Genomic DNA, 24,008 nt, shown 5'->3' on the forward strand with positions numbered 1-24,008 from the left:
TCATAGAAAATATCCTAATTCCTTCATAACTGCTACTAACCTATGTTTTCTATGTACATGACATGCTTAGGAAGTGCTTCCTGAATTAATAAAAGCCTAAGAGAGGCAATGAACAGTCCAATTACTTTAAAAATTAAAAACATAAAGGTATCCTCACTATTGTTTGCTTCTTTTATTTATATATCTTTTCTTCTTCACGTGTGTTCACAGTTTAACATAAAAACAATACATCAAGACGGGGGCGGAGCAAGATGGCGGAGGAGTAGGAGACCTGGATTTCGTCTGGTCTCAGGAATTCAGCTGGATAGGGATCAAACCATTCTGAACACCTACGAACTCAACAGGAGATCGAAGAAAAGAATAGCAACAACTCTCTGAACAGAAAAGTGACCACCTTCTGGAAGGTAGGACGTGCGGAGAAGTGAATCCGAGGCGATATTCGGGAGGATAGACAGCGGGGGAGGGGGTCTCCGTCAGCCACTTCTGGCAAGTGCTAGAGCCGCGGAGCACAAAATCGGAACGTTTAGAAGTCGGCTCCACTGAGGGACGTCGCTCCAGTGGCTAAGTGGGGGGTGGAATCCTCACGGGACAGTGGGGTCTCAGGACCCTCGGGGTCACAGAAAGACCGGGGGTGCCTGAGTGCGGCAGAGCTCCCAGGTATTGGAGCAGAGAAGCCGGCTGCAGACACGGAGCCGAGGCGCGGGCTCTCAGCTTGGGGTTGCCATAAACTGTGATCCGCGGCCCAGTCGGGCCACTGCTCCTCCAGCAGGGACCCAACAAGCGGCAGATCCGGGGAGACTCCCCTTCCTCCCCCAGGAGGAGCAGCGCAGGAGCGCACCACAAGGATCTGCTAGGTTTGGAGATTCCACTCGGGGTCGGGTGCCAGAGATAGAAACGCTCAGTCACAGGCCGGGTGAGCACGTAGTGTGGCCGGAGACCAGGGAGATGGGAGTGACTACTTTTCTCTGGGGGCGCACTGAGGAGCGGGGCCCCGAGTTCTCGGCTCCTCTGGGTGGAGATTGAGAGGCCACCATTTTCACTCTCGTCCTCCAAAGCTGTACCAGAGCTTGCAAGGAACAAAAGCTCCCAAAAGCAAACCCAAGCAGATTGCTTAGCCCCGACCGACAAGGGCGGGGCAATTCTGCCTCCAGCAAAGACATTTGGGAACCACGGCAACAGGCCCCTCCCCCAGAAGATCAGCACGAAGAGCCAGCAAGCCAAGACCAAGTTTACTGATCAATGAGAACGGGAGAACTCCAGCGCTCGGGGAATACTGCACATACAATTCATGGCTTATTTATCATGATTCATTAGTCTTTCAAAGTTAATTTTTTTAACTTTTTTTAAAATTTTTCTTTTTCCCTTTTTCAACCAAAATCTTATCAATCCCTTTTTTAAAAAAAACAGTTTTATTTTTCATTTTCAGAGTCATAATTTATCCCTTCATAGTAGTTACCCTTAATTTGGCATATATATGTAAGTTGTTCTCTCTTTAAAACTTTGAGATAGAGTTTCTTCTAACATATCAAAGTATACCCTAAATCTCTAGTGTATGGCTTTGTTCCAATCTCCTGCCTGATCACATTTTCTCCCCCTTTTTTTTTCTTTCTTTCTGTTTTTTTTAATCCTCTTCTTTTTTCAAGCACCTTATCAATTCCTTTTTTAAAATTTTTTATAATTTTCATCTTTACAGTCATCTTCCATCCGTTCATTGTATCAACCCTTATTTTGTACATATATAAGTCTTTCTTTCTTTAAATTTTTAGGAGGCACTTTCTTCTAACAGACCAAAATACACCCAAAATCTAGTGTGTGGCACTGATCTATGCACTAGCCTGATCATATGTGATCATATTCTGTTTTTTGTTTTGTTTTGTTCTGTTTTTGTTTGTTTTTATCTTTTTCTTTTTCTTTTATTCCCTCTTTCTTTTTTCTTTCTTTCCCTTTCTTTTCCCCTGGTTTCAAGTCTTTTCTGATTTGTTTAGATTATATTTGCTGAGGACGTTGTGAACCTGTTAGCATTTTGTTCTCTCATTCATGATTTCTCCTCTGGACAAAATGACAAGACAGAAAAAATCACCTCAACAAAAAGAAGAGGTAGTACCGTCTGCCAGGGACCTACTCAATATGGACATTAGTACGATGTCGGACCTAGAGTTCAGAATGATGATTTTAAAGATACTAGCTGGGCTTGAAAAAAGCATGGAAGTTATTAGAGAAACCCTTTCTGGAGAAATAAAAGAACTAAAATCTAACCAAGTCGAAATCAAAAAGGCTATTCATGAGGTGTAATCAAAAATGGGGGCACTAACTGCTAGGATAAAAGAGGCAGAAGAGAGAATCAGAGACATAGAAGACCAAATGATGGAAAATAAAGAGCTGAGAAAAAGAGAGATAAACAACTACTGGATTACGAGGGCAGAAATCGAGAGATTAACGATACCATAAGACGAAACAACATTAGAATAATTGGGATCCTAGAAGAAGAAGAGAGAGAGAGAGGGGCAAAAGGTATATTGAAGCAAATAATAGCAGAGAACGTCCCTAATGTGAGGAAGGAAACAGGCATCAAAATCCAGGAGGCGGAGAGAACCCCTCTCAAAATCAGTAAAAATAGGTCAACACCCCGACATCTAATAGTAAAACTTACAAGTCTCAGAGACAAAGAGAAAATCTTGAAAGCAGCTCGGGAGAAGAGATATGTAACCTACAATGGTAGAAACATTAGACTGTCAACAGCCCTATCCACAGAGACCTGGCAGGCCAGAAAGGACTGGCAAGATATCTTCAAAGCACTAAACGAGAAAAATATGCGGCCAAGAATACTATATCCAGCTAGGCTGTCATTGAAAATAGAAGGAGAGATAAAAAGCTTCCAGGACAACAAAAACTAAAGGAATTTGCAAACACGAAATCAGCCCTACAAGAAATACTGAAAGGGGTCCTCTAAGCAAAGAGAGAGCCTAAAACCAGCATAGATCAGAAAGGAACACAGACAGTATATTGTAACAGTCACCTTACAGGCAATACAATGGCACTAAATTCATATGTTTCAATAGTTACTCTGAATGTAAATGGGCTAAATGCCCCAATCAAAAGACACAGGCTATCAGATTAGATTAAAAAACAAGACCCATCCATATGCTGTCTGCAAGAGACTCATTTTAGACCCAAAGACACCCCCAGATTGAAAGTGAGGGGGTGGAAAACCATTTACCATGCTAATGGACGCCAAAAGAAAGCTGGGGTGGCAATCCTTATATCAGACAAATTAGATTTTAAAATGAAGACTGTAATAAGAGATGAGGAAGAACATTATATTCTACTTAAAGGGTCTATCCAACAAGAAGATCTAACAGTTGTAAATATCTATGCCCCTAACATGGGAGCAGCCAATTTTATAAGGCAATTAATAACAAAAGCAAAGAAACACATTGACAACAATACAATAATAGTGGGGGACTTTAACACTCCCCTGACTGAAATGGACAGATCCTCTAAGCAAAAGATCAACAAGGAAATAAAGACTTTAAATGACACACTGGACCAAATGGACTTCGCAGACATATTCAGAACATTCCATCCCAAAGCAACGGAATACACATTCTTCTCTAGTGCCCATGGAACATTCTCCAGAATGGATCACATCCTAGGTCACAAATCAGGTCTCAACTGGTACCAAAAGATTGGGATTACTCCCTGCGTATTTTCAGACTACAATGCTTTGAAACTAGAACTCAATCACAAGAGGAAAGTCGGAAAGAACTCAAATACATGGGGGCTAAAGAGCATCCTACTAAGGAATGAATGGGTCAACCAGGAAATTAAAGAAGAATAAAAAAAATTCATGGAAACCAATGAAAATGAAAACACAACTGTTCAAAATCTTTGGGATACAGCAAAGGCAGTCCTGATAGGAAAGTATATAGCAATACAAGCCTTTCTCAAGAAACAAGAAAGGTGTCAAATACACAACCTAACCCTACACCAAAAGGAGCTAGAGAAAAAACAGCAAATAAAGCATAACCCAGCAGGAGAAGAGAAATAATCAAGATCAGAGCAGAAATCAATGAACTAGAAACCAAAAGAACAGAACAGATCAACGAAACTAGGAGCTGGTTCTTTGAAAGAATTAACAAGATTGATAAACCCCTGGCCAGACTTATCAGAAAGAAAAGAGAAATGACCCAAATCAACAAAATCATGAAAAAGAGGAGAGATCACAACCAACATCAAAGAAATACAAACAATTATAAGAACATATTATGAGCAAGTCTATGCCAGCAAATTAGATAACCTGGAAGAAATGGATGCATTCCTAGAGATGTATCAACTACCAAAATTGAACCAGGAAGATATAGAAAACCTGAACGGACCTATAACCACTAAGGAAATTGAAGCAGTCATCAAAAATCTCCCAACAAACAAAAGCCCAGGGCCAGATGGCTTCCCAGGGGAATTCTACCAAACATTTCAAGAAAAATTAATACCTAGTCTCCTGAAACTGTTCCAAAAAATAGAAATGGAACGAAAACTTCCAAACTCGTTTTTTTTAATTTTTTTTAAAGATTTTATTTATTTATTTGATAGAGAGCGAGAGAGCACAAACAGGGGGAGCAGTAGAGGGAGAGGGAGAAGCAGTCTCCCCGCGGAGCAGGTAGCCCAATGCGGGGCTCGATCCCAGGACCCTGGGATCATGACCTGAGCCGAAGGCAGATGCTTAACCATCTGAGCCACCCAGGCACCCCCCAAACTCGTTTTATGAGGCCACCATTACCTTGATCCCAAAACCAGACAAAGACCGCATCCAAAAGGAGAATTACAGACCAATATCCTTGATGAACATGGATGCAAAAATTCTCACCAAAATACTAGCCAATAGGATCCAACAGTACACTATAAGGATTATTCACCATGGCCAAGTGGGATTTATCCCTGGACTGCAAGGTTGGTTGAACATCCGCAAATCAATCAACGTGATACCATATATTAACAAAAGAAAGAACAAGAATTATAAGACCCTCTCAAGAGATGTAGAAAAAGCATTTGACAAAGTACAGCATCCTTTCTTGATCAAAACTCTTCAGAGTATAGGGATAGAGGGTACATACCTCAATATCATAAAAGCCATCTATGAAAAACCTACAGCAAATATCATTCTCAATGGGGAAAAGCTGAGAGCTTTCCCCCTGAGGTCAGGAACGCGGCAGGGATGTCCACTCTCACCACTGCTATTCAACAGAGTATTAGAAGTCCTAGCCACAGCAATCAGACAACAAAAAGAAATCAAAGGCATCCAAATCGGCAAAGAGGAAGTCAAACTCTCACTCTTTGCAGATGATATGATACTGTATGTGGAAAACCCAAAAGACTCCACCCCAAAACTGCTAGAACTCATACAGGAATTCAGTCAAGTGGCAGGATATAAAATCAATGCAAAGAAATCAGTTGCATTTCTATACACCAACAACAAGACAGAAGAGAGACAAATTAAGGAGTCGATCTCATTTACAATGGCACCCAAAACCATAAGATACCTAGGAATAAATTTAACCAAAGAGGCAAAGGATCTGTACTCAGAAAACTATAAAATACTCATGAAAGAAATTGAGGAAGACACAAAGAAATGGAAAAACGTTCCATGCTCATGGATTGGAAGAACCAACATTGTGAAGATGTCAATGCTACCTAGAGCAATCTACACATTCAATGCAATCCCCATCAAAATACCATCCACTTTTGTCAAAGAAATGGAACAAATAATCCGAAAATTTGTATGGAACCAGAAGAGACCCCGAAAAGCCAGAGGAATATTGAAAAAGAAAAGCAAAGCTGGCGGCATCACAATTCCAGACTTCCAGCTATATTACAAAGCTGTCATCATCAAGATGGTATGGTACTGGCACAAAAACAGACACATAGATCAATGGAACAGAATAGAGAGCCCAGAAGTGGACCCTCAACTCTATGGTCAACTCATCTTTGACAAAGTGGGAAAGAATGTCCATTGGAATAAAGACAGTCTCTTCAACAAATGGTGTTGGGAAAATTGGACAGCCACATGCAGAAGAATGAAACTGGACCATTGCCTTACACCACACACAAAAATAGACTCCAAATGGTTGAAAGACCTAAACGTGAGACAGGAGTCCATCAAAATCCTAAAGGAGAACACAGGCAGTAACCTCTTCGACCTCAGCCACAGCATCTTCTTCCTAGAAACATCGCTAAAGGCAAGGGAAGCCAGGGCCAAAATGAACTATTGGGATTTCATCAAGATAAAAAGCTCTTGCACAGCAAAAGAAACAGTCCACAAAACCAAAAGACAACTAACAGAATGGGAGAAAATATTTTCAAATGATATATCAGATAAAGGGCTAGTATCCAAAATCTATAAAGAACTTATCAAACTCAACACCCAAAGAACAAATAATCCAATCAAAAAATGGGCAGAAGACATGCACAGACATTTTTCCAAAGAAGACATCCAAATGGCCAACAGACACATGAAAAAGTGCTCAACATCGTTCGGCATCAGGAAATCCAAATCAACACCTCAATGAGATACCACCTCATACCAGTCAGAATGGCTAAAATTAACAAGTCAGGAAACGACAGATGTTGGTGGGGATGTGGAGAATGGGGAACCCTCCTACAGTGCTGGTGGGAATGCAAGCTGGTGCAACCCCTCTGGAAAACAGTGTGGAGGTTCCTCAAACAGTTGAAAATAGAGCTACCATACGATCCAGCAATTGCACTACTGGGTATTTACCCCAAAGATACAAATGTAGGGATCTGAAGGAGTACGTGCACCCCAATGTTTGTAGCAGCAATGTCCACAATAGCCAAACTGTGGAAAGAGCTAAGATGTCCATCGACAGATGAATGGATAAAGAAGTTGTGGTATATATACACAATGGAATATTATGCAGCCATCAAAAGGAATGAGATCTTGCCATTTGCAACGACGTGGATGGAACTGGACGGTGAGTGAAATAAGTCCATCAGAGAAAGACATGTATCATATGACCTCACTGATATGAGGAATTCTTAATCTCAGGAAACAAATGGAGGGTTGCTGGAGTGGTGAGGGTGTGGGAGGGATGGGGTGGCTGGGTGATAGACATTGGGGAGGGTATGTGCTATGGTGAGCGCTGTGAATTGTGCAAGACTCTTGAATCACTGCTCTGTACCTCTGAAACAATGCAATATATGTTATGAAAAAAAAAAGATAGCAGGAGGGGAAGAATGAAGGGGGGTAAATCGGAGGGGGAGACGAACCATGAGAGACGATGGACTCTGAAAAACAAACTGAGGGTTCTAGCAGGTAGGAGGTTGGTGGGATGAGTTAGCTTGGTGATGGGTATTAAAGAGGGCACGTTCTGTGTGGAGCACTGGGTGTTATGCACAAACAATGAATCATGGAACACTACATCAAAAACTAATGATGTAATGTATGGTGATTAACATAAAAATATAAAAAATAAAGAAAAAAATAATACATGAAGAGAATGGAAATTATATACATAAGAGGATAATACTAATAATGTTTCTAAGAGTCAAGGAACCCCACTAAGTAAAAGGGCATATAATTTGAGATTGCTACCAACCCACTGGTAAACACTGCTCCAAACTATTAGAGGAAACTATTATGAAATCCACTATAAATTCCTGTTAAGTGTGGTGCCTGTGTGTTGTGGTCTGAATGTGTCCTCCCCAAATACAGATGTCGAAATCCTAATCCCCAAGATGATGGTATTCGGAGATGGGGCTTTTAGGAGGAGCTGAGGTCATGAGGGTGGAGCCCTCCTGAATGGGATTAGTGCTCTGATTGAAGAGACCAGACAGGTCTCCATGTGAGGACAGGATGGGAAATCTGCAACCTTAAGAAAGCTCTCACCGGGACCATGGTATCACCATGATCCTGGATTTCCAGCGACCAGAACTGTTAGAAATACATGTCTTTTGTTTATAATCTACCCAGTCTGTGGTGTTTTGTTATAGCAGCCCAAATGGAATGAGATAGTATGTAATTTATGCTAATCTGTCCTTATTATGCAATTCTGATCTAGATTAATGCTATTAAAAATTAAAATATACAGGTAAAAATTTGTATTATAATTTTTAGACATATGTAATTAACTTTTTTATAAGCATTGGTTTTTGATTGATATTGTACTTCATTTTTGGAGATAATTTAAAGGGAAAGCTTTTTCTTGATAATGGAGTCACTAATAGATATTTCACAGTTTGATAAAAATTATTTTTTTATGGGTGACACAATTAATACTTTATTGTTTTAAAAAGTCAGCAAATCATTTCATGGTAATTATAACTAATACTATTCAATTCATAATACTGCTTTTCTTTTAAATTAACATCTATACAATCTCTTCTTAAAAAAACATATTTCTTTTCTTTTTTTTTTTAAAGATTTTATTTATTTATTTGAGAGAGAGAATGAGAGATAGAGAGCACAAGAGGGAAGAGGGTTAGAGGGAGAAGCAGACTCCCTGCTGAGCAGGGAGCCTGATGCGGGACTTGACCCCGGGACTCCAGGATCATGACCTGAGCCGAAGGCAGTCGCTTAACCAACTGAGCCACCCAGGCGCCCAAATATATTTCTTTTCTTAAGTTATGCTCCCATCTATAATTTCTCTGAAAGGTGCATTTAATAAACCTCACTGGTATTTCCCTAAAAGGAAAAGGCAACCTAATCTTGATTTAAAGAAGAGTTTACATTATTTGATTTCAACAGTTCACTGATTATTACAGCTTCATAGACACCGTTATGATAATACATCTTAAAATTTCAACCCTTTGTTCAGGAAAATTTCTAATAAAAGACATAATCTAACAGGGACCATTGCACAATACATTCATTTTACTCTTTTATCCATTGAAGCAAAAAAGGCATAATGCATCCTTCTTTAAAGTCTATTAAATCACATTATGTACTCCTCATTGAGAAAGAGTAATTGAAAGAAATAACAGTAAAGAGGAATTAAATGTGCATTTACCAGTATTAGACATATCCGTAGGGCTATTTTCCAAAGAAGTGATTGGAGTCTGTTCTGTTTTCTTGTATCCAGTTTTTATCTATGAAAGAAAAGAAAGAAAATAAAATGTCATTTTCTAAAGTAGGTCAAAGACCAGACTAGAAGCTCACGTTAACATAAAAAAAATGGTTTAAGAGATTAAAGCAGCGGTCCAAAAAATACGAGATCTCTAAAATTTTGGTATATTTATCTCTATAAACAAAGCATTTCAGAATTAAAGGTAACAACTGCTTTCAGCTCTACCATGTCCAAGGACAATAAAATATAAGGCCATGCACCTTATCTTTGAAAAGGTATTATAACCCCAAATAAAAAAAGTATAAGGGGCTGACAGAAAATCTTACACTCTGTATCTTATTAGCAGGTCCCTGAAACTGAAATTGCCTTTGACGAATTTTATTCCATTGACTGAAAGCCTACCTGAGCTCCTATTTTGTTTCATAGCTAACATAGACTTTAAGAGTATATGCTCTATTTTATAACTTTGATTTGTTAGGGCACTGTAGCAATTAGTAATTAACTGTCGATTTTGATGTAGAAACTGCCCCCTCTGTGTGAGTCTACTGGGGTGAACTATGCACATGTGAGGGAACCATATCCACCTACACCGGCTAATTAGGATTAGCCTCACTGTGCAGGAAAAAAGCTAAAAAACAAAAAGGAAGACTGCCTGTCTTCAGTCAAGCAGGAAACAGAAATAAGAATACATTAAACCATATCAGAGACTTTCTGAAAATAAATATGACATTCCTAACACAGTTTTGAGTGACAACTAGGCATATCTCTGTGAGGCCATTCCTGATCATGACTTTCTGGACAAAAGACACACTGACTTGAAAAACTGTATTATTGATAGCACAGTATAAAAATATTAAACAGAAAAAAAGAACTTTCAAGGAATTACCAATCTGTTAAAAAACTGTACTACCAAAATTATAATTCTATTGTATAAAACAAACATAAAAACAGATAAGGGATTTAGGGACTGCATAACTATACAGAGAAGTATAAGATTACCTGATTGATCCTAAAAGAAGATAAAATGGTATCTGTGGTTTCGGGAGTGGATGAGGTCTTTGGAATTAGTATTTCAGGGGGAGAAGGAAGAAGGCTAAATGTCGAGACTTGAGGTCCATATTCTCCAGAAGCTTGTAAAAAAGATGTACAAGATGGAATTTCTAGATGACTGCCATCAGATTTTTGTCTTATGAATGCTATCTCCCAAGCAGATTCTGACCTAGCATTAAAAAGAAATCACTTTATGGACATAGTGTGGATACAGTGCAACTAAATTTTAAGATAATGTTTCAAATATTATTAAAGTATACTAAATTTAGGGGGTGCCTGGGTGGCTTGGTTGGTTAAGCGTCTGACTCTTGATTTCAGCTCAGGTCACAATCTCAGGGTTGTGAGATTGAGCCCCATGTTGGGTTCTGCTGCTCAGCGGGGAGTCTGCTTGAGATTCTCTCTCTTCCTCTCCCTCTGCCCTCCCCCACCCCAGCTCACATGCATGTTCCCTCTAAAACTAAATAAATGAATAAATAAATAAAAAATAAAATATATATGTTTCTTTTAGGATCTAAAGTATTTAAATCTCTTAAATTACTGTTTTTGAGAAGACATGCTAATTAACTCATTCTATCTTATGGATAGGATAAGTTACCTCAACTTGGCTCTGGTAATTATGCTTTTCGCTTCTTCAAAGGATACACCAATCAGAGATTCCTTGTTTATTGAGACAAGTTGATCTCCTGGCTTCAAACGTCCATCCTAACAAAAGTAGTAATATATATAAAGAAACTAATAATGATGGTGTTTAAAAAAAAAACAAAAACAACTAATTGATGCAACTAAACCAAAGAAAAATTTTAGGGAACAGTCTCTTAAAGAAGGAGTAAAAAGAAAATGTTGGACAAAAAACCTCAATTGCAAAAAGTTTTGACTAAAGCCTGGTTTGCTTACATGCATGAATGAAATATGTTCATGTATATGCAAGCTCAATTTGCACACTAAGGAATCCTGAAGACATAGCCCAGTACAGCAGGAAAAGACCGATTTTAAAAGCTTGGTACTGGGGTGCCTGGGTGGCTCTGTTGGTTAAGCATCTGCCTTTGGCTCAGGTCATGATCCCAGGGTTCTGGGATCGAGCCCCGTGATGGGCTCCAGCCCCGTGATGGGCTCCCTGCTCGGGGGGAAGTCTGCTTGTCCCTCTCTCTCCACCCTCTCGTGCTTGCTCTATCTCTCTCTCAAATAAATAAAGTCTTAAAAAAAGATTGGTACTATGAGACAGATACAGCTCTGATTCTGTGATAAAGTAATTCTAGAATATTTCAGAATATAAGGCTCATTCACTTTAGTTTCTAAGCATTCCTACATCTCTCATCCCACAAAATTGGTAAGGTTGATTCCACAGTAAGACTTCTAAAAATTCAGTCAAAGATCTTAATTATATTGATTCTATTTCAGCTCTCTACTGGATCTGCTGGACTGCCTGTGACTCAGGCGTAGCTGGGCTGCCTGTACATACATCTTTAGTCAAGTCCTACTAAAGATGACCACTTATAACCAGCTTCCTTACACTGTCTGCTAAGACCTGGCTCTGGCTGTAACCAGCCTAACTGGATCAGACAGAGCCTACTGATTACAAGATTTAATGGATTTGTTAGGCAAGTTTCCCAGTCTTCACCTGTCTTTTTTTCTCAATTCAAACTGGAAAAGAAGAATGAGCGCTCTTCATTTTCAGTTCCTAAGACTTGTCTCAATTATCATTTACACAAAGACAGAAAGCAATATTTATGTAACTGGGGAAGAAGCTTATAATGGTTAAAAAGCTGGATTTTCACCCCAATGGCATTTAAGTAAATTCCACAAATTCAAGGAAATATCTTTCTTCAAAGTCATATTTAAGATATATCCCTTGGATAACTGATCTTTGATCTGAACTTAATCACATGCAATAATGGTGATTTATGGTTACTTTACAACTAAATAACAATAGTTTTTAAAAAAAAACAAATTTTTAAAAATTATTTATTTATTTTAGAGAGAGAGCATGAGGGGCGGGGGAATAGCAGAGGGGAAAAGAATCTCAAGAAGATTCCACACTGAGCGGGAGCCCAACAGGGCTGGATCACATGACCCTGAGATCATGACCTGGGTGGAAAACAAGGTCAGAAACTTGACTGACTGTGCCACCCAGGTGCCCCCTAAGTGTCTTTTTAAAAAACAAAAATAACTATTGAGGGACACCTGGGCGGCACAGTCAGTCAAGCACCCCACTCTTGGTTTTGGTTCAGGTCGTGATCTTGGGGTCATGAGACCAAGCCCCACATTTGGCTCCACACTCAGTGTGGAGTCTGCTTAAGACTCCCTCTTCCTTTGCCCCTCCCCCTGGTCCCCCCCCTCAAATAAACAAATCTTAAATAAAAATAAAAAGACACTGCTATCTCTTACATTGAATACTGAGTACACAGGAAGATAAATAAACATAAAATATCAAAAAAAGTTATTTCAAATACTATGTAAAAGACACTATCATCCAAATGCATAATGACTCTATGACCCTTCTAAATTACAAACATTATTTAAAAAATTAAACTTAAGGGCGCCTGGGTGGCTCAGTTGGTTAAGCGACTGCCTTCGGCTCAGGTCATGATCCTGGAGTCCCGGGATCGAGTCCCGCATCGGGCTCCCTGCTCAGCAGGGAGTCTGCTTCTCCCTCTGACCCTCTTCCCTCTCGTACTCTCTCTCTCTCATTCTCTCTCTCTCTCAAATAAATAAATAAAATCTTAAAAAAAAATAAAAAAAATAAAAAATTAAACTTAAAAGGAAATTTGATTTTATAAAATACATAAAATTTGGAAATTTATATTTTATAAATATAACTAGCAAAGTCAGAGAACATAACACAATTGCTATATTCACAAGCGATTTTTTTCCCCCTTCCACTGATTAATGTATGAGGAGTAAAACATAATAGTCATGCTGGAAAAGATTAAGCAGTATGGAGAGAGTATCCACCATATGGACCCTACATGTTCAGTAACATGAGAAAGCTGATTTTGTAAAATTTTGTAAACACAGTTCTATATCGCTGGGCCCAAACCTTATTACAGAGTTTGGTTACATATGCATTTAAATCAACTCTACCCAGACATACTTCGACACTCACATACATTAGCTTACAATTTAATATGTGAAAATTTTAGTTTCAGGACAGTTATCTACTCAAAGTTAAGATGAATTGGCAACAAACAAGAGAAACAACCTTTTTGCCACAGGCAAAAAGATAAGGTTAATAATTGGGAGAATGAACAAAATCCCAGGGTGCTTATTTCCAGGAGGAAGGGTGGGGAATGTGGGGGATGTGATCAGGAATGCCTCAGTAGCACTGAAGACTTTCTACTTTTTAAGTCAAGTGGTGAATTCTAAGCAGATTCACAGGTGTTCATTCTATTATTATGCTTCATTTACATGTGTCAACTATCACATTATAAAAAAGAAAAGAGGGGCGCCTGGTTGGCTCAGTAGGTAGAGTTTGCAACTCTTGATCTCAGGGTCATGAGTTCAATCCCTGTATTGGGCATGGAGCCTACTTAAAAAAATAAAATAAAATAAAATAGATAAAAATTCTCCATCTCCCAAAATAAAAAGAGCTCATAACATCTGCCCAGAAATTAACTAGCTGAATTATGTTTTGGTTCTATATTCCAAAACAGGTACTGGAAGTAAGGGTCAAATGGAGAAATTTTTAATCTAATTTTAAAATAAGTAAATTAATAAATAAGAAAAATTAAACAAATGTCATTATTAAATCCAGCTCTAGACCATTTGGAATCTACAAAATAGTTCCTTACTAGAATCAGCTTAATAAGGTAGATTACAGCTGAAATTTAATGGCTATACTACTATTGACTTGTATCACAAAGCCTGGCAACAATTTAGGGGAAAAATGGAGAAAATGAAGAAAGCCCTGTTTCACTGGAGCAAAGCATATAAAGGACACTAACAAGGAAAGAAAGGATTTTTTAGAATCGGGGTGGCCGACAGGTTATAACAGTAAATACTGTCAGATGACAATTCTTTCAACTGGGCAGGAGCCTTCAGAGGCAGTGGACAGAAGGGGAAAGAGCAGGGGGTCTGGCAGCCAGACAGACCTAAATACAAACTTGAGCTCTACAACTTGCTAGCTAGATGGTCATCAACAGATAGAGGGAGAGGAAAGGGGCTGGGGGAGGCACATAATCTCATCCATGAGAAACACAGAATTACATTCAAAACTATTTGAGGAAGCTCCTGTGTCCATGCGTCTCATACAGACCACAGCTGGCTGTGAGGGCTGCAGAGAAAAAAGCTACAGAAAACAGATGTAGGCGATAGGGTTTCGGCAGATGTATTATCTCCCACTCCTCCTCTCAGACCGTACAGTTATTAGCAACACAGAGGGAAAAGCTCTCATGAACACAATATAGCGTATCTTATATTAAAGCACACTGATGCATTGAAGGAGCATTTTTGGGGTGCCCACGTGGCTCAGTCAGTTAAGCGTCTGCCTTCGGCTCAAGTCATGATCCCAGGTGTCGGGCTCCCGGCTCAGTGGGGAGTCTGCTTCTCCCTCTCCCTCTGCCCCTCCCAACTGCTCATGCTCTGTCTCTCTTGCGTGCTGCGCACTCTCTCTCAAATAAATTAATAAAATCGTAGGGGGAAAAAAACAAATTGAAGGAGCATTTTCCAGTAGGAAAAAGAGAAGAGAGGAAGAATAATGCCTTCTGATGGTGAATTCTGGTGTTTATATATTTTTTCTTTCTAAAAAGTATTTATAGTGTTTTTTTTTCTTTGCCTCCTAGAATAAGATCTTAGCTGATCCTGTGAATTTCTGAACCTGTTTAAAAGTCCTGCGAACTCAAAGGTATTTCTTTAAGAGTCGGGCATTCAAGCCAGTGAGTCCTGCCCCAGTTGGATGAATATATATGTGAAAATACTAGCTTTGGGGACATGCCACGGCCTCTTCCACACTGTCTGGGTTCAGATACGGCAGTTAAGGAGCAACTGTACAACACTTTCACGTGCCTACCTTCAGAGTCTGCTTTTCTTCCCGTTGACATTTACAAAGACGTTGAAAGTGATAACGTATGCCTGACCATTTAAACGCTTCTCTTGAAAACTACCAGCGCTGTTCATTTATAATGACCATTATATAGTTTTCTAAATAACATATTACCATATTACCATACCATCTACACGGCCTGACTCTGATTTAACTAACTCGTTAGTCCTAAATACTAAGGAATGCTCCTGCAAGATTCCTGGTTCCTTTCTCACACTTTCAGAAACTGTCAACTTCTTCTATTGCCTGCCAGTTATTAACGTGAATTTAGACAAGTTGCTTAATCTCTATGAGACTTCATCTTAGCTGTAAAGTGGAGATAAATACCTGTCACACAAGGCTGCTATTAGTAATTAAATGACATACATAAATTCTACAAATTCTAAAATTGTAGGTGTTAAATAAAAGTGAGTTGCATCAAAATTCCATGCCTGCTGTAATTTTCACATTGATAGCAAATTTAATACTGTTACTCCTCAAATTAAGAACCTTTAGGGATGCTTGGGTGGCTCAGTCGGTTAAGTGTCCAACTCTTGATTCAGCTCAGGTCATGATCTCAGGACTCCACGCTGGGTATGGAGCCTGCTTAAGATTCTCTCTCCTTTTTCCCCTAATTCCCCTCTCTCAAACACCAACAAAACAAAAACAAAACCAAAACCATTTAATGGCTGCCCAGGGGTAAGAAAAGTTGAAACTCCTTAACTTTCCAAACCCAGCACAACAAGCTAGCTGCAACCAACTTTTTTCACCCTCACTCTTCACCTTCCCTCCTCAACACATAAATGCTTCATTCTAGTCTCAGAAAATGTTCTTCAAAGCAGCCATGGTCTTTGGAAACCTAATGCTTTTACACATCCTAATTCCTGTCTAGAATGCCACCACCAACCCCGCCACTTCTCTGATAAACTCTCACTTAAACGTCACAGCCATATGCAAACATTTTCTCTGCGGTTAAGTTTGCCCTACTGCCTGGAATTACTTAACTGTTCCTTTCTTTCTGCTCCAAAAGCACTTTTACTTACCTCTGTTATTACACTTACTTTGTACCATACCTATCTATTTATGTATCTTTTCCTCTCCCATTAGAGCACATTAATCCAGCAACTTCCAAACTAGCGGCACTGATTATTTCAGTTGGCCAGAATCATGTCCTTTTCATAGTGCCAGGTACAGAGTAAGTCCACAATCAATCAGGGCCAGGAAACAGTCTGAGGAAATTAAGGTGGCCTCTGACAGAGGTAATAATGGCACAGGAGAAAAAAGAGTGACTTGTAAAGTGAACCTTCTTGCCTGCTACCCCTTTAGCTCCCATCAATGGGACTGGTTTCTTTACACTGTGCCATCTAGAGGCCTTGGTCCCAGTTCCAGGGATATGCTCAGCATATTCTGAAAACAGACTTCCTCTGAAAGATAAATATGTCCTACTTCAATCCTTTGTGAACAATGACTAACCATTAGTATCTATATCTGCGTGATCATTGTCTTCACCTATAGGGTTTGATAAAAAAAAAAAAGTCCTGAATTTATCAAATTTAAAGTGACACTGCTGGTAAGATACACCATTTTTTTATGTAGCACTAAAATAAGAAAATGCTGGGATGCCTTGTTGGCTCAGCCGGTTAAGCGGCTGCCTTCGGCCCAGGTCATGATCACAGGGTCCTGGGATCGAGTCCCACATCGGGCTCCTTGCTCAGCAGGGAGCCTGCTTCTCCCTCTCTCTCCCTCTGCTTGTGCTCTCTCTGTCAAATAAATCAAAATCTTAAAAAAAATAAAATAAAATAAGAAAATGCTGCCAATTACCCAGTGAAATTGATTGTAAGATTCATCCTATAGAGCTTATATGTATGTGCTTTAATACATGTCTTAGAATCAGTTAAATGAAATATGAAATGTAGTTATCAGGTTTGAGGAAAAGCTCTTGATTACTGCCTGCTTTTCTTACACTATTAGTAGAAAAACAAAGAAACAAACAAGAATGTTGGAAACTTCAAAGACATTTCGTGTCCAGCATCTAACACAAAGGGCCAGGGAAGAGAGGTACTTGGTGTGGAGCCAGATGGTGGCAGTGGAATAGCAAAGAGGCAGATCAGTAACTCTCAGAAACATGACAGAATACCTAAGGGATCATTCATTCATAAATATTAACTGAGCAATTAGTATGTCCAGGCATCACACTGGGGACGAAGGATATTATTGTGAATAAAATCAGATAGAATCCTTGCACTTAGGCAACATACTGTCTTGTGGTTCAGACAGTTGATAAAACAATCACAGATATGGATGTATGTTTACAAACTGAGACAGGTGATACAAAGGAAAGGAACAGGATCTAGGAGCACATATAAAAAAAAGACCTGGACTAAACTGGAGGGCATAGGGGCGCCTGGGTGGCTCAGTCGGTTAAGCATCCGTCTTTGGCTCAGGTCATGATCTCAGGGTCCTGGGATCAAGCCCCGCATCAGGCTCCCTGCCCAGGGGGAGTCTGCTTCTCCCTCTCCTTCTGCCCCTCCCGCCTGCTTGTCCTCTTTTCCTCAAATAAATAAAATCTTAAAAAAAAAAAAAAAACCCAACATAAAATAAACTGGAGGGCACAGAGAACACATTCCTTAGGAATTAGTCTTTGAATAGGTACTTGGAAGTAATGGTAGTGGCGGCGTGGGTGTGTTCCCAATCAGAGGGAACAGCAAATGAGAAAGCTTCCAGGAACTGAAAAGAATACCATTCTGGAAGCCTAAAGATGGAAAGTCAGAGAAATACAGGGAAGAAGTCACATTATACAGAGCCTTGCAGGCAAATGAGTATTAGTATGATAGGCTGGGGGGGTAGGCGGGGAGGAGAAAGGTGTGGTGCATAAGAGCAGGAAAAGCTATCACGAGGTCTGATAAACTGTGATGGTGGTGGAGATCAAGGAGGCTGATGGGTTCAAGAGATATGTAGAGAGTAAAAAAGGCAACAGCACATGCTAATAAACTGGGTATAGGTATTATGGGAGAGAAGTAGTTAGGATGCTTTCAAGTTTTCTGACTTTATGCAACTGGAAGGTGTCGTTCACCAAGACTGGGAACAGAGGAAGAAGCTCTGTTTGGGAAGAGATGGGCAGATGGGGGTGTGGTGTGACTGTCATGAATCTTGCCTCAGATATAGTGAGCTTGAGATGCCTTAAGGAGATCCAAATGTAAATGCTGACCAAGCAATTGGATATGTGGGTCTTAAGCTCAAAGGAGTGTCTCAGCCAGAGAAAGGTCTGAGGACTTCAGACTGATATGGGACTGGCTGGTGGGGTGAAAAGGGCTTTGGAGTTCTCATAGTTCCTTAACTCAGTATCTAGCATATTTGTTCTCATCCTATACGCTGCCTCTAACATTTAGCGCCGGGGGAATCTTTCCTTCTATTTCAACTGGGAAAAACGTGTCAAGATGCCCCAAAGTTTTAACTCTGAATATGTTTTTCAAAAAAACATGGTGTTTTGGTCACTGAACGAATACTCTGTGTGTTTGTGTGTGTGTATTTTTTTTTTTTTTTTGCCATTTGAAAACATTAATGTATGTGTAAGGAAGTGGTGGTGGGGGCTCAGGCAGCTAACCATGATTAACTAAAGATGATTTCTTCTGAGTTCCAACAGTCCCCTTAACATGTGAAGTTTGGGAATATAAATGTTATATAATCCATCTATACGCCTGGGGACTGCTTATACTGTTAGCTCTGAAACAATATCATATTAAAATAAAATTAGAGCAAGTGAAAACACTCACATGCATTTAAACAATATTAAGTTGCTCAATTTAGCAACTTAATAAGGATAATCTATGAGCCTATATTTCCTATTGTATGAATACATCTACTATTGCAGAAATTTTGTGCAGATTAGAAATTTATTAATGAGCCCAACAGTATTTAGAACATAGTAAATGCTATTATTATTCATAAAACATTTAAAAATAAAATTGCATCAATTTTGCATTTGCAGAATAAATGTGCACACAACTCTCTATCTTGAGGAAGTATACAAAAATAAGTGCAAGCATCGCAAGCCTACTCATTCTTCTGTCTTCACCTTTCTCTGTTTTAGCTGTTTCTTTGGACTTGACCAGATATTGTCAAGGAACATTAACAACTCTGTGCTGCACTCTAGCGGTAAATACAGAGTAGAGTCCGTTAAACGACTGCTTTTTGATACCTCTCCAAACAATGAAATTCTAAAAACCAAGAGAAAGTATTTAAGGGTAATTTTCAGTCTGCTACCACTGATTACAGAGGAAGAGTCACTCAGCACCTTGCTATCAATTTATTATTTTAACTACAAGTATTTTTCATGGGAATAAAAAGCACAAACTGATGCTTATTGTAACAGCAAATTTTTATCACTTGTTAGATACCATGATCTGTTATTGCATTATATGAAGTGTGGTTTAAGAAATATCGTGGCTAGCTTGGCCGCCATCATGAACAACACAGTAACTATCCGGACCAGGAAGTTCATGACTAACCGACTACTTCAGCGGAAACAGATGGTCATTGATGTTCTTCACCCTGGAAAGGCAACAGTACCTAAGACAGAAATTCGGGAAAAACTAGCCAAAATGTACAAGACCACACCAGATGTCATATCTGTGTTTGGATTCAGAAGCCATTTTGGTGGTGGCAAGACAACTGGCTTTGGCATGATTTATGATTCCTTGGATTATGCAAAGAAAAATGAACCCAAACACAGACTTGCAAGACATGGCCTGTATGAGAAGAAAAAGACATCAAGAAAACAGTGAAAGGAACACAAGAACAGAATGAAGAAAGTCAGGGGGACTGCAAAAGCCAATGTTGGTGCTGGCAAAAAGTGAGCTGGAGATTGCACAACAGAAGGACAGGGATGCTGCAGTGGCTTTATCTGTGGTGGTTGTGCAGATTTTTCATGAGAGGATCAATAAACTAAGAATGTTAGTGTGAAAAAAAAATATCGTGGCTATAGCGAACATATATACACACACACTCACACACACACATCCCTCAACTAAAGTAGTCCTAAATATCTCAATTCTTACAAGACAAATTTCCTTTTTTGTTTGAATTTGTTTAAATTTAGTATTTAAGTATACTTTTATTTGGGTAATAAATTCAATAGCTAAAAATTTATATTATTGTATAATACTTACAACATGGTAAGTGTATCCTATTATCTCAACAAACTTGAAACAACTGAAATCATTTCTATTATTTTTGCAAATTATTGGTGAAGCTAATAAACTGGAGGGCAGTTGACTAGATAAACTGCTTGCTAAACAAGTGTTTGGGATGAGGGTTGGGGGTAAGGGCAAGACTATTTACTAAACCAAAACAAATAAGAGAAAAACAACAATATGAACAAACAATGATAAAATGATCCTTTCTCATGCTATATAGCTTGACATTAATACAATATTTTATTAAATTCTTTATATCCTATATCTCTCCAAAAAGGATTGGACGCAATTTCAACAACAGACATATAGAATCACATTAGTAAAACAGAAATGGCAAATGGAATTCAAGAGAAATGAAAATGCAAATATAGTTAACTAGTTTCTTAACTAAGTCGTTGATATTGTGCTTCAAATTTGGATCTGAGCTTCCTAGCAACCAGAGCAAAAAAGAAATCATGATGTACGTATTTCTTACAGCAACAGGAGAGTAAGGCTTTCTAATCTGCCCCCCGCCCCCCGCCAAATATGTTCTGGTCTTAATTCTAAATCTAATTTCTCATGTGGGCAACTAATGAGTGATATAATTAACAAACTCAACAAGAATTATTGCAAATTCAGAAATGATCAGATTTTATATGCTGAGTTTGCTTGTTGGTTTTGCACTTAGAGGCTAAATGAATGTAGTTCAAGTTTAAATGATCCGACTTAATCCAAACTCTCAGAGCAGTAGAGAGAGAACATGTCTTCAAGTACAATTTCTCTCACCAGATTTTGGATAAGAGTTAAATAGCACATAATTAATATATATATATAACCTTGGGGCACCTGGGTGGCTCAGTCAGTTGAGCGTCTGATGCTTGGTTTCAGCTCAGGTCATGATCCCAGGGTCCTGAAATGGAGCCCTGTACTGGGCTCTGTGCTCAGTGCAGTGTCTGCTTGTCCCTCCCCCTCTGCCCCCTCCCTGCTCTTTCCTGAATTTAAAAAACAAAAACAAAAAAAATTTCCTTCAAAAAATATATATACATATGACCTTTAGTTAAGAGTCTGAAATCTGTTATTTTTCTACTTATTTCCTATTCATTTATTAGGTTAAAGCTCCTTGAAGGTAAAGGCCTATCTTCCAGTTCTTTGTAGGATCTTTCACTGAGAAATGGTCACATTGGCATTCAGTTAATACTAAAAATTTAGTGATGTAGTAGGAAAACAAACCTCACCACTAGTGGTTTGGGTTTTTTTGTGAAGTGTTATTTTATTTTTTTCATTTTTACCTTGTAACAGTCTCCTCCAGGAATGATTTCCTGAATATATACCAAGGGACCTTCATTCCGGTTAATTCCTCCTAGGATCTTCAGACCAAGGCCTGTTTCCTTGGTAACTGTAATCACCTGAAAGGCAGGATCCCTAAGATAAAGTACATTAGCATTCACAGGTTAGCCTAGAGATCTGTGCCTACTTTCTCTTTAAACTACTCGCTAAATCAAATTCTTAGATCTAGATAACCCGAAATACTCAGTATATACTAGCAACGACATTTAGAAAAGTATGGTGATAGAAAAGCATTCAAATGGAGTCTGTTACCTCTATTATTTATTTATTTTTTTATAAAAACAATCAAACCATAGAAGAAATCACAGCAATAATGCTTATTTCTTTGGAGCAGAACAAAGAAAAATACCTTCCTACATAGGATTTAAATAAATGTAAAGAAGTATTAAAGGTAACTGAAGAGATGTGTCTTTAGCTGACTTTTAGACTACACTGAGGGATTCCAAAATTAAAGATTTTAGTGAGTTAGGTAAGTGACCTTTTTAAAAGACATGTCTGCGTCCATTTACAGCAAAATAAATATGACCTCCACTTGAGTCTCAAAAAGAAAAATTTATCTTTTTAATTTAGGAAGAGTATTTTCTGATAGAAAGCATGTGCTCCATCCATAATTTCCATCAGATGTAAGAGCAATGCCATTAGAAAAGATGGAACTGTGAAAAGAATTCTGTAAAAGGTATACCGCCAAGTTGTGTTTCTGAATACTCCAGTTAGGAGACTTTTACTGGTCTGAGAGAGCTTGAACACAACTTGAAATGAGGCTTAGGCTGCTTTCCTGTGATGTACTGGGTACTGTGCTAAGCAACATACATATATTATGCCATTCAACTTAGTATTTATACAACTCCTAAGATTATTACCCTCATTTTTCTAAAAGCACCAAAATGTGGGAAGGTTAACTTTGTGGTCTAAGGTTATGAAGCTGGGGAACAGCAATGGAAACCCAGTTTGTCTTACTCCAGAGGCAAAATGTGGTGTAAGATCTGCTTGGTTGCTGTATTAAGGCCACTTTTGAATTATAGGACTTTCAGCTATCTTCAAACATATCAAAAAACTGAAACTGCTATTAAAAAAGAGTTGCCTTGGGGCGCCTGGGTGGCTCAGTCGGTTAAGCGGCTACCTTCAGCTCAGGCCATGATCCCATGGTCCTGGGATCGAGCCTCGCATCAGGCTCCCTGCTCAGTGAGAGCCTGCTTCTCCCTCTCCCTCTGCCTGCTGCTCTGCCTACTTGTGCTCTCTCTGTCTCTCTGTCAAAAAAAAAAATCTTAAAAAAAAATCGTTGCCTCATCTCTTACATACGATTATAGCTTTCAGAAAAAACTTTCTTAGTTCTGCTATGGAAATTCTAACTCTATCTTTAAGAAAACGTGTATTCAAAAGTTAAATCATTAAAAAATAGAATGAAAGAAATTAAAATATAAAAAAAACAAACCTCCCTGCTTCTGAATATTTTGCTTTCTATACAGGACAGCCTCCAAGGCTGCATTGTACTGAATTAGGCTCTAGTGTTGGATGGCCTATCTGGTTACTAGGGCAACAGTCAATTAGCTAGGAAAAGAGGCAGTGGGGCCTGGGTCCACAATGTTTCACTGTTACAGATTTCAGAAGCTCAGCCCACTCTTGATGGAATATTAAGCTGTAAGGGCATAAAGGAGTGAAGCCTAGAAATGAGAGAGTGGAAGGGGAGAGGAAATGAAGGTACCTCATTAGGTACCTCCCATAACCTCTTAAACCCTGTAAATGCGAGTTTCCTTCAATGGGGACAGGATATAATCTCCACCATGTATTATTGTTTCAGTAAAGGATCCCTCCTTTTCTAATACCAACAGAATATCTGTATTTCACACAGCATTTACTTGCTAGGACCTTATTTTAAAACCCCCTTATGTTAAGAATTTATATTATTTACTTTTCTTAGCTATTAACAATAGTTCTGCCGCTCAACTTTAATCACAGTTAGAGAACTGCAAGTTAAAACTAGGCAGAGATAGTGCTATTCACCTATCAGATCAACATAAATTTAAAACTGACAATATACTCCGAGGACAAAGCTACAGGAAAAGAGGTACTCTTGTACACTGTTGATGAGAACGCAAAATGGCGTAACTCCCCAAGAGAGAATTTGGTAATCTCTAAATTTGCCCTCTGACTCAGAAATCCCCTTTCTAGGAATTCATCCCAAAGATACTCTGGCAAAAAATACAAAATGACTTGTATACTAGGTTATTCATTTTGGTATAAGTTGTAATCTCCAAAACTTGCAAATAATGGATGTCCATCAATAAGGTACTGGCTGAGGGCGCCTGGGTGGCTCAGTCAGTTAAGCGTCTGCCTTCGGCTCAG

General features: G+C 38.9%; 1 protein-coding gene across 3 annotated transcripts in view; it reads right to left on the minus strand.

Moving 5' to 3' along the window:
- The window catches only part of STXBP4 (syntaxin binding protein 4), a 226,608-nt gene that overhangs the window by 188,689 nt on the left and 13,911 nt on the right, over positions 1-24,008 (minus strand). For all 3 annotated transcript variants that reach the window (XM_073883697.1, XM_073883698.1, XM_025859411.2), the window contains exons 4-7: positions 21,608-21,740; positions 10,723-10,829; positions 10,077-10,296; positions 9,021-9,099 (exon numbers count right to left, since the gene is read on the minus strand). In XM_073883697.1, coding sequence (XP_073739798.1) covers positions 9,021-9,099; positions 10,077-10,296; positions 10,723-10,829; positions 21,608-21,740 — 539 coding nt within the window. The remainder of the gene's footprint in view (positions 1-9,020; positions 9,100-10,076; positions 10,297-10,722; positions 10,830-21,607; positions 21,741-24,008) is intronic.

This window comes from Callorhinus ursinus, unplaced genomic scaffold (assembly GCF_003265705.2).
Source record: "Callorhinus ursinus isolate GAN/ISIS: 27379988/994484 unplaced genomic scaffold, GSC_fseal_2.0 scaffold52, whole genome shotgun sequence".
NCBI classification, from domain to species: Eukaryota; Metazoa; Chordata; class Mammalia; order Carnivora; family Otariidae; genus Callorhinus; species Callorhinus ursinus.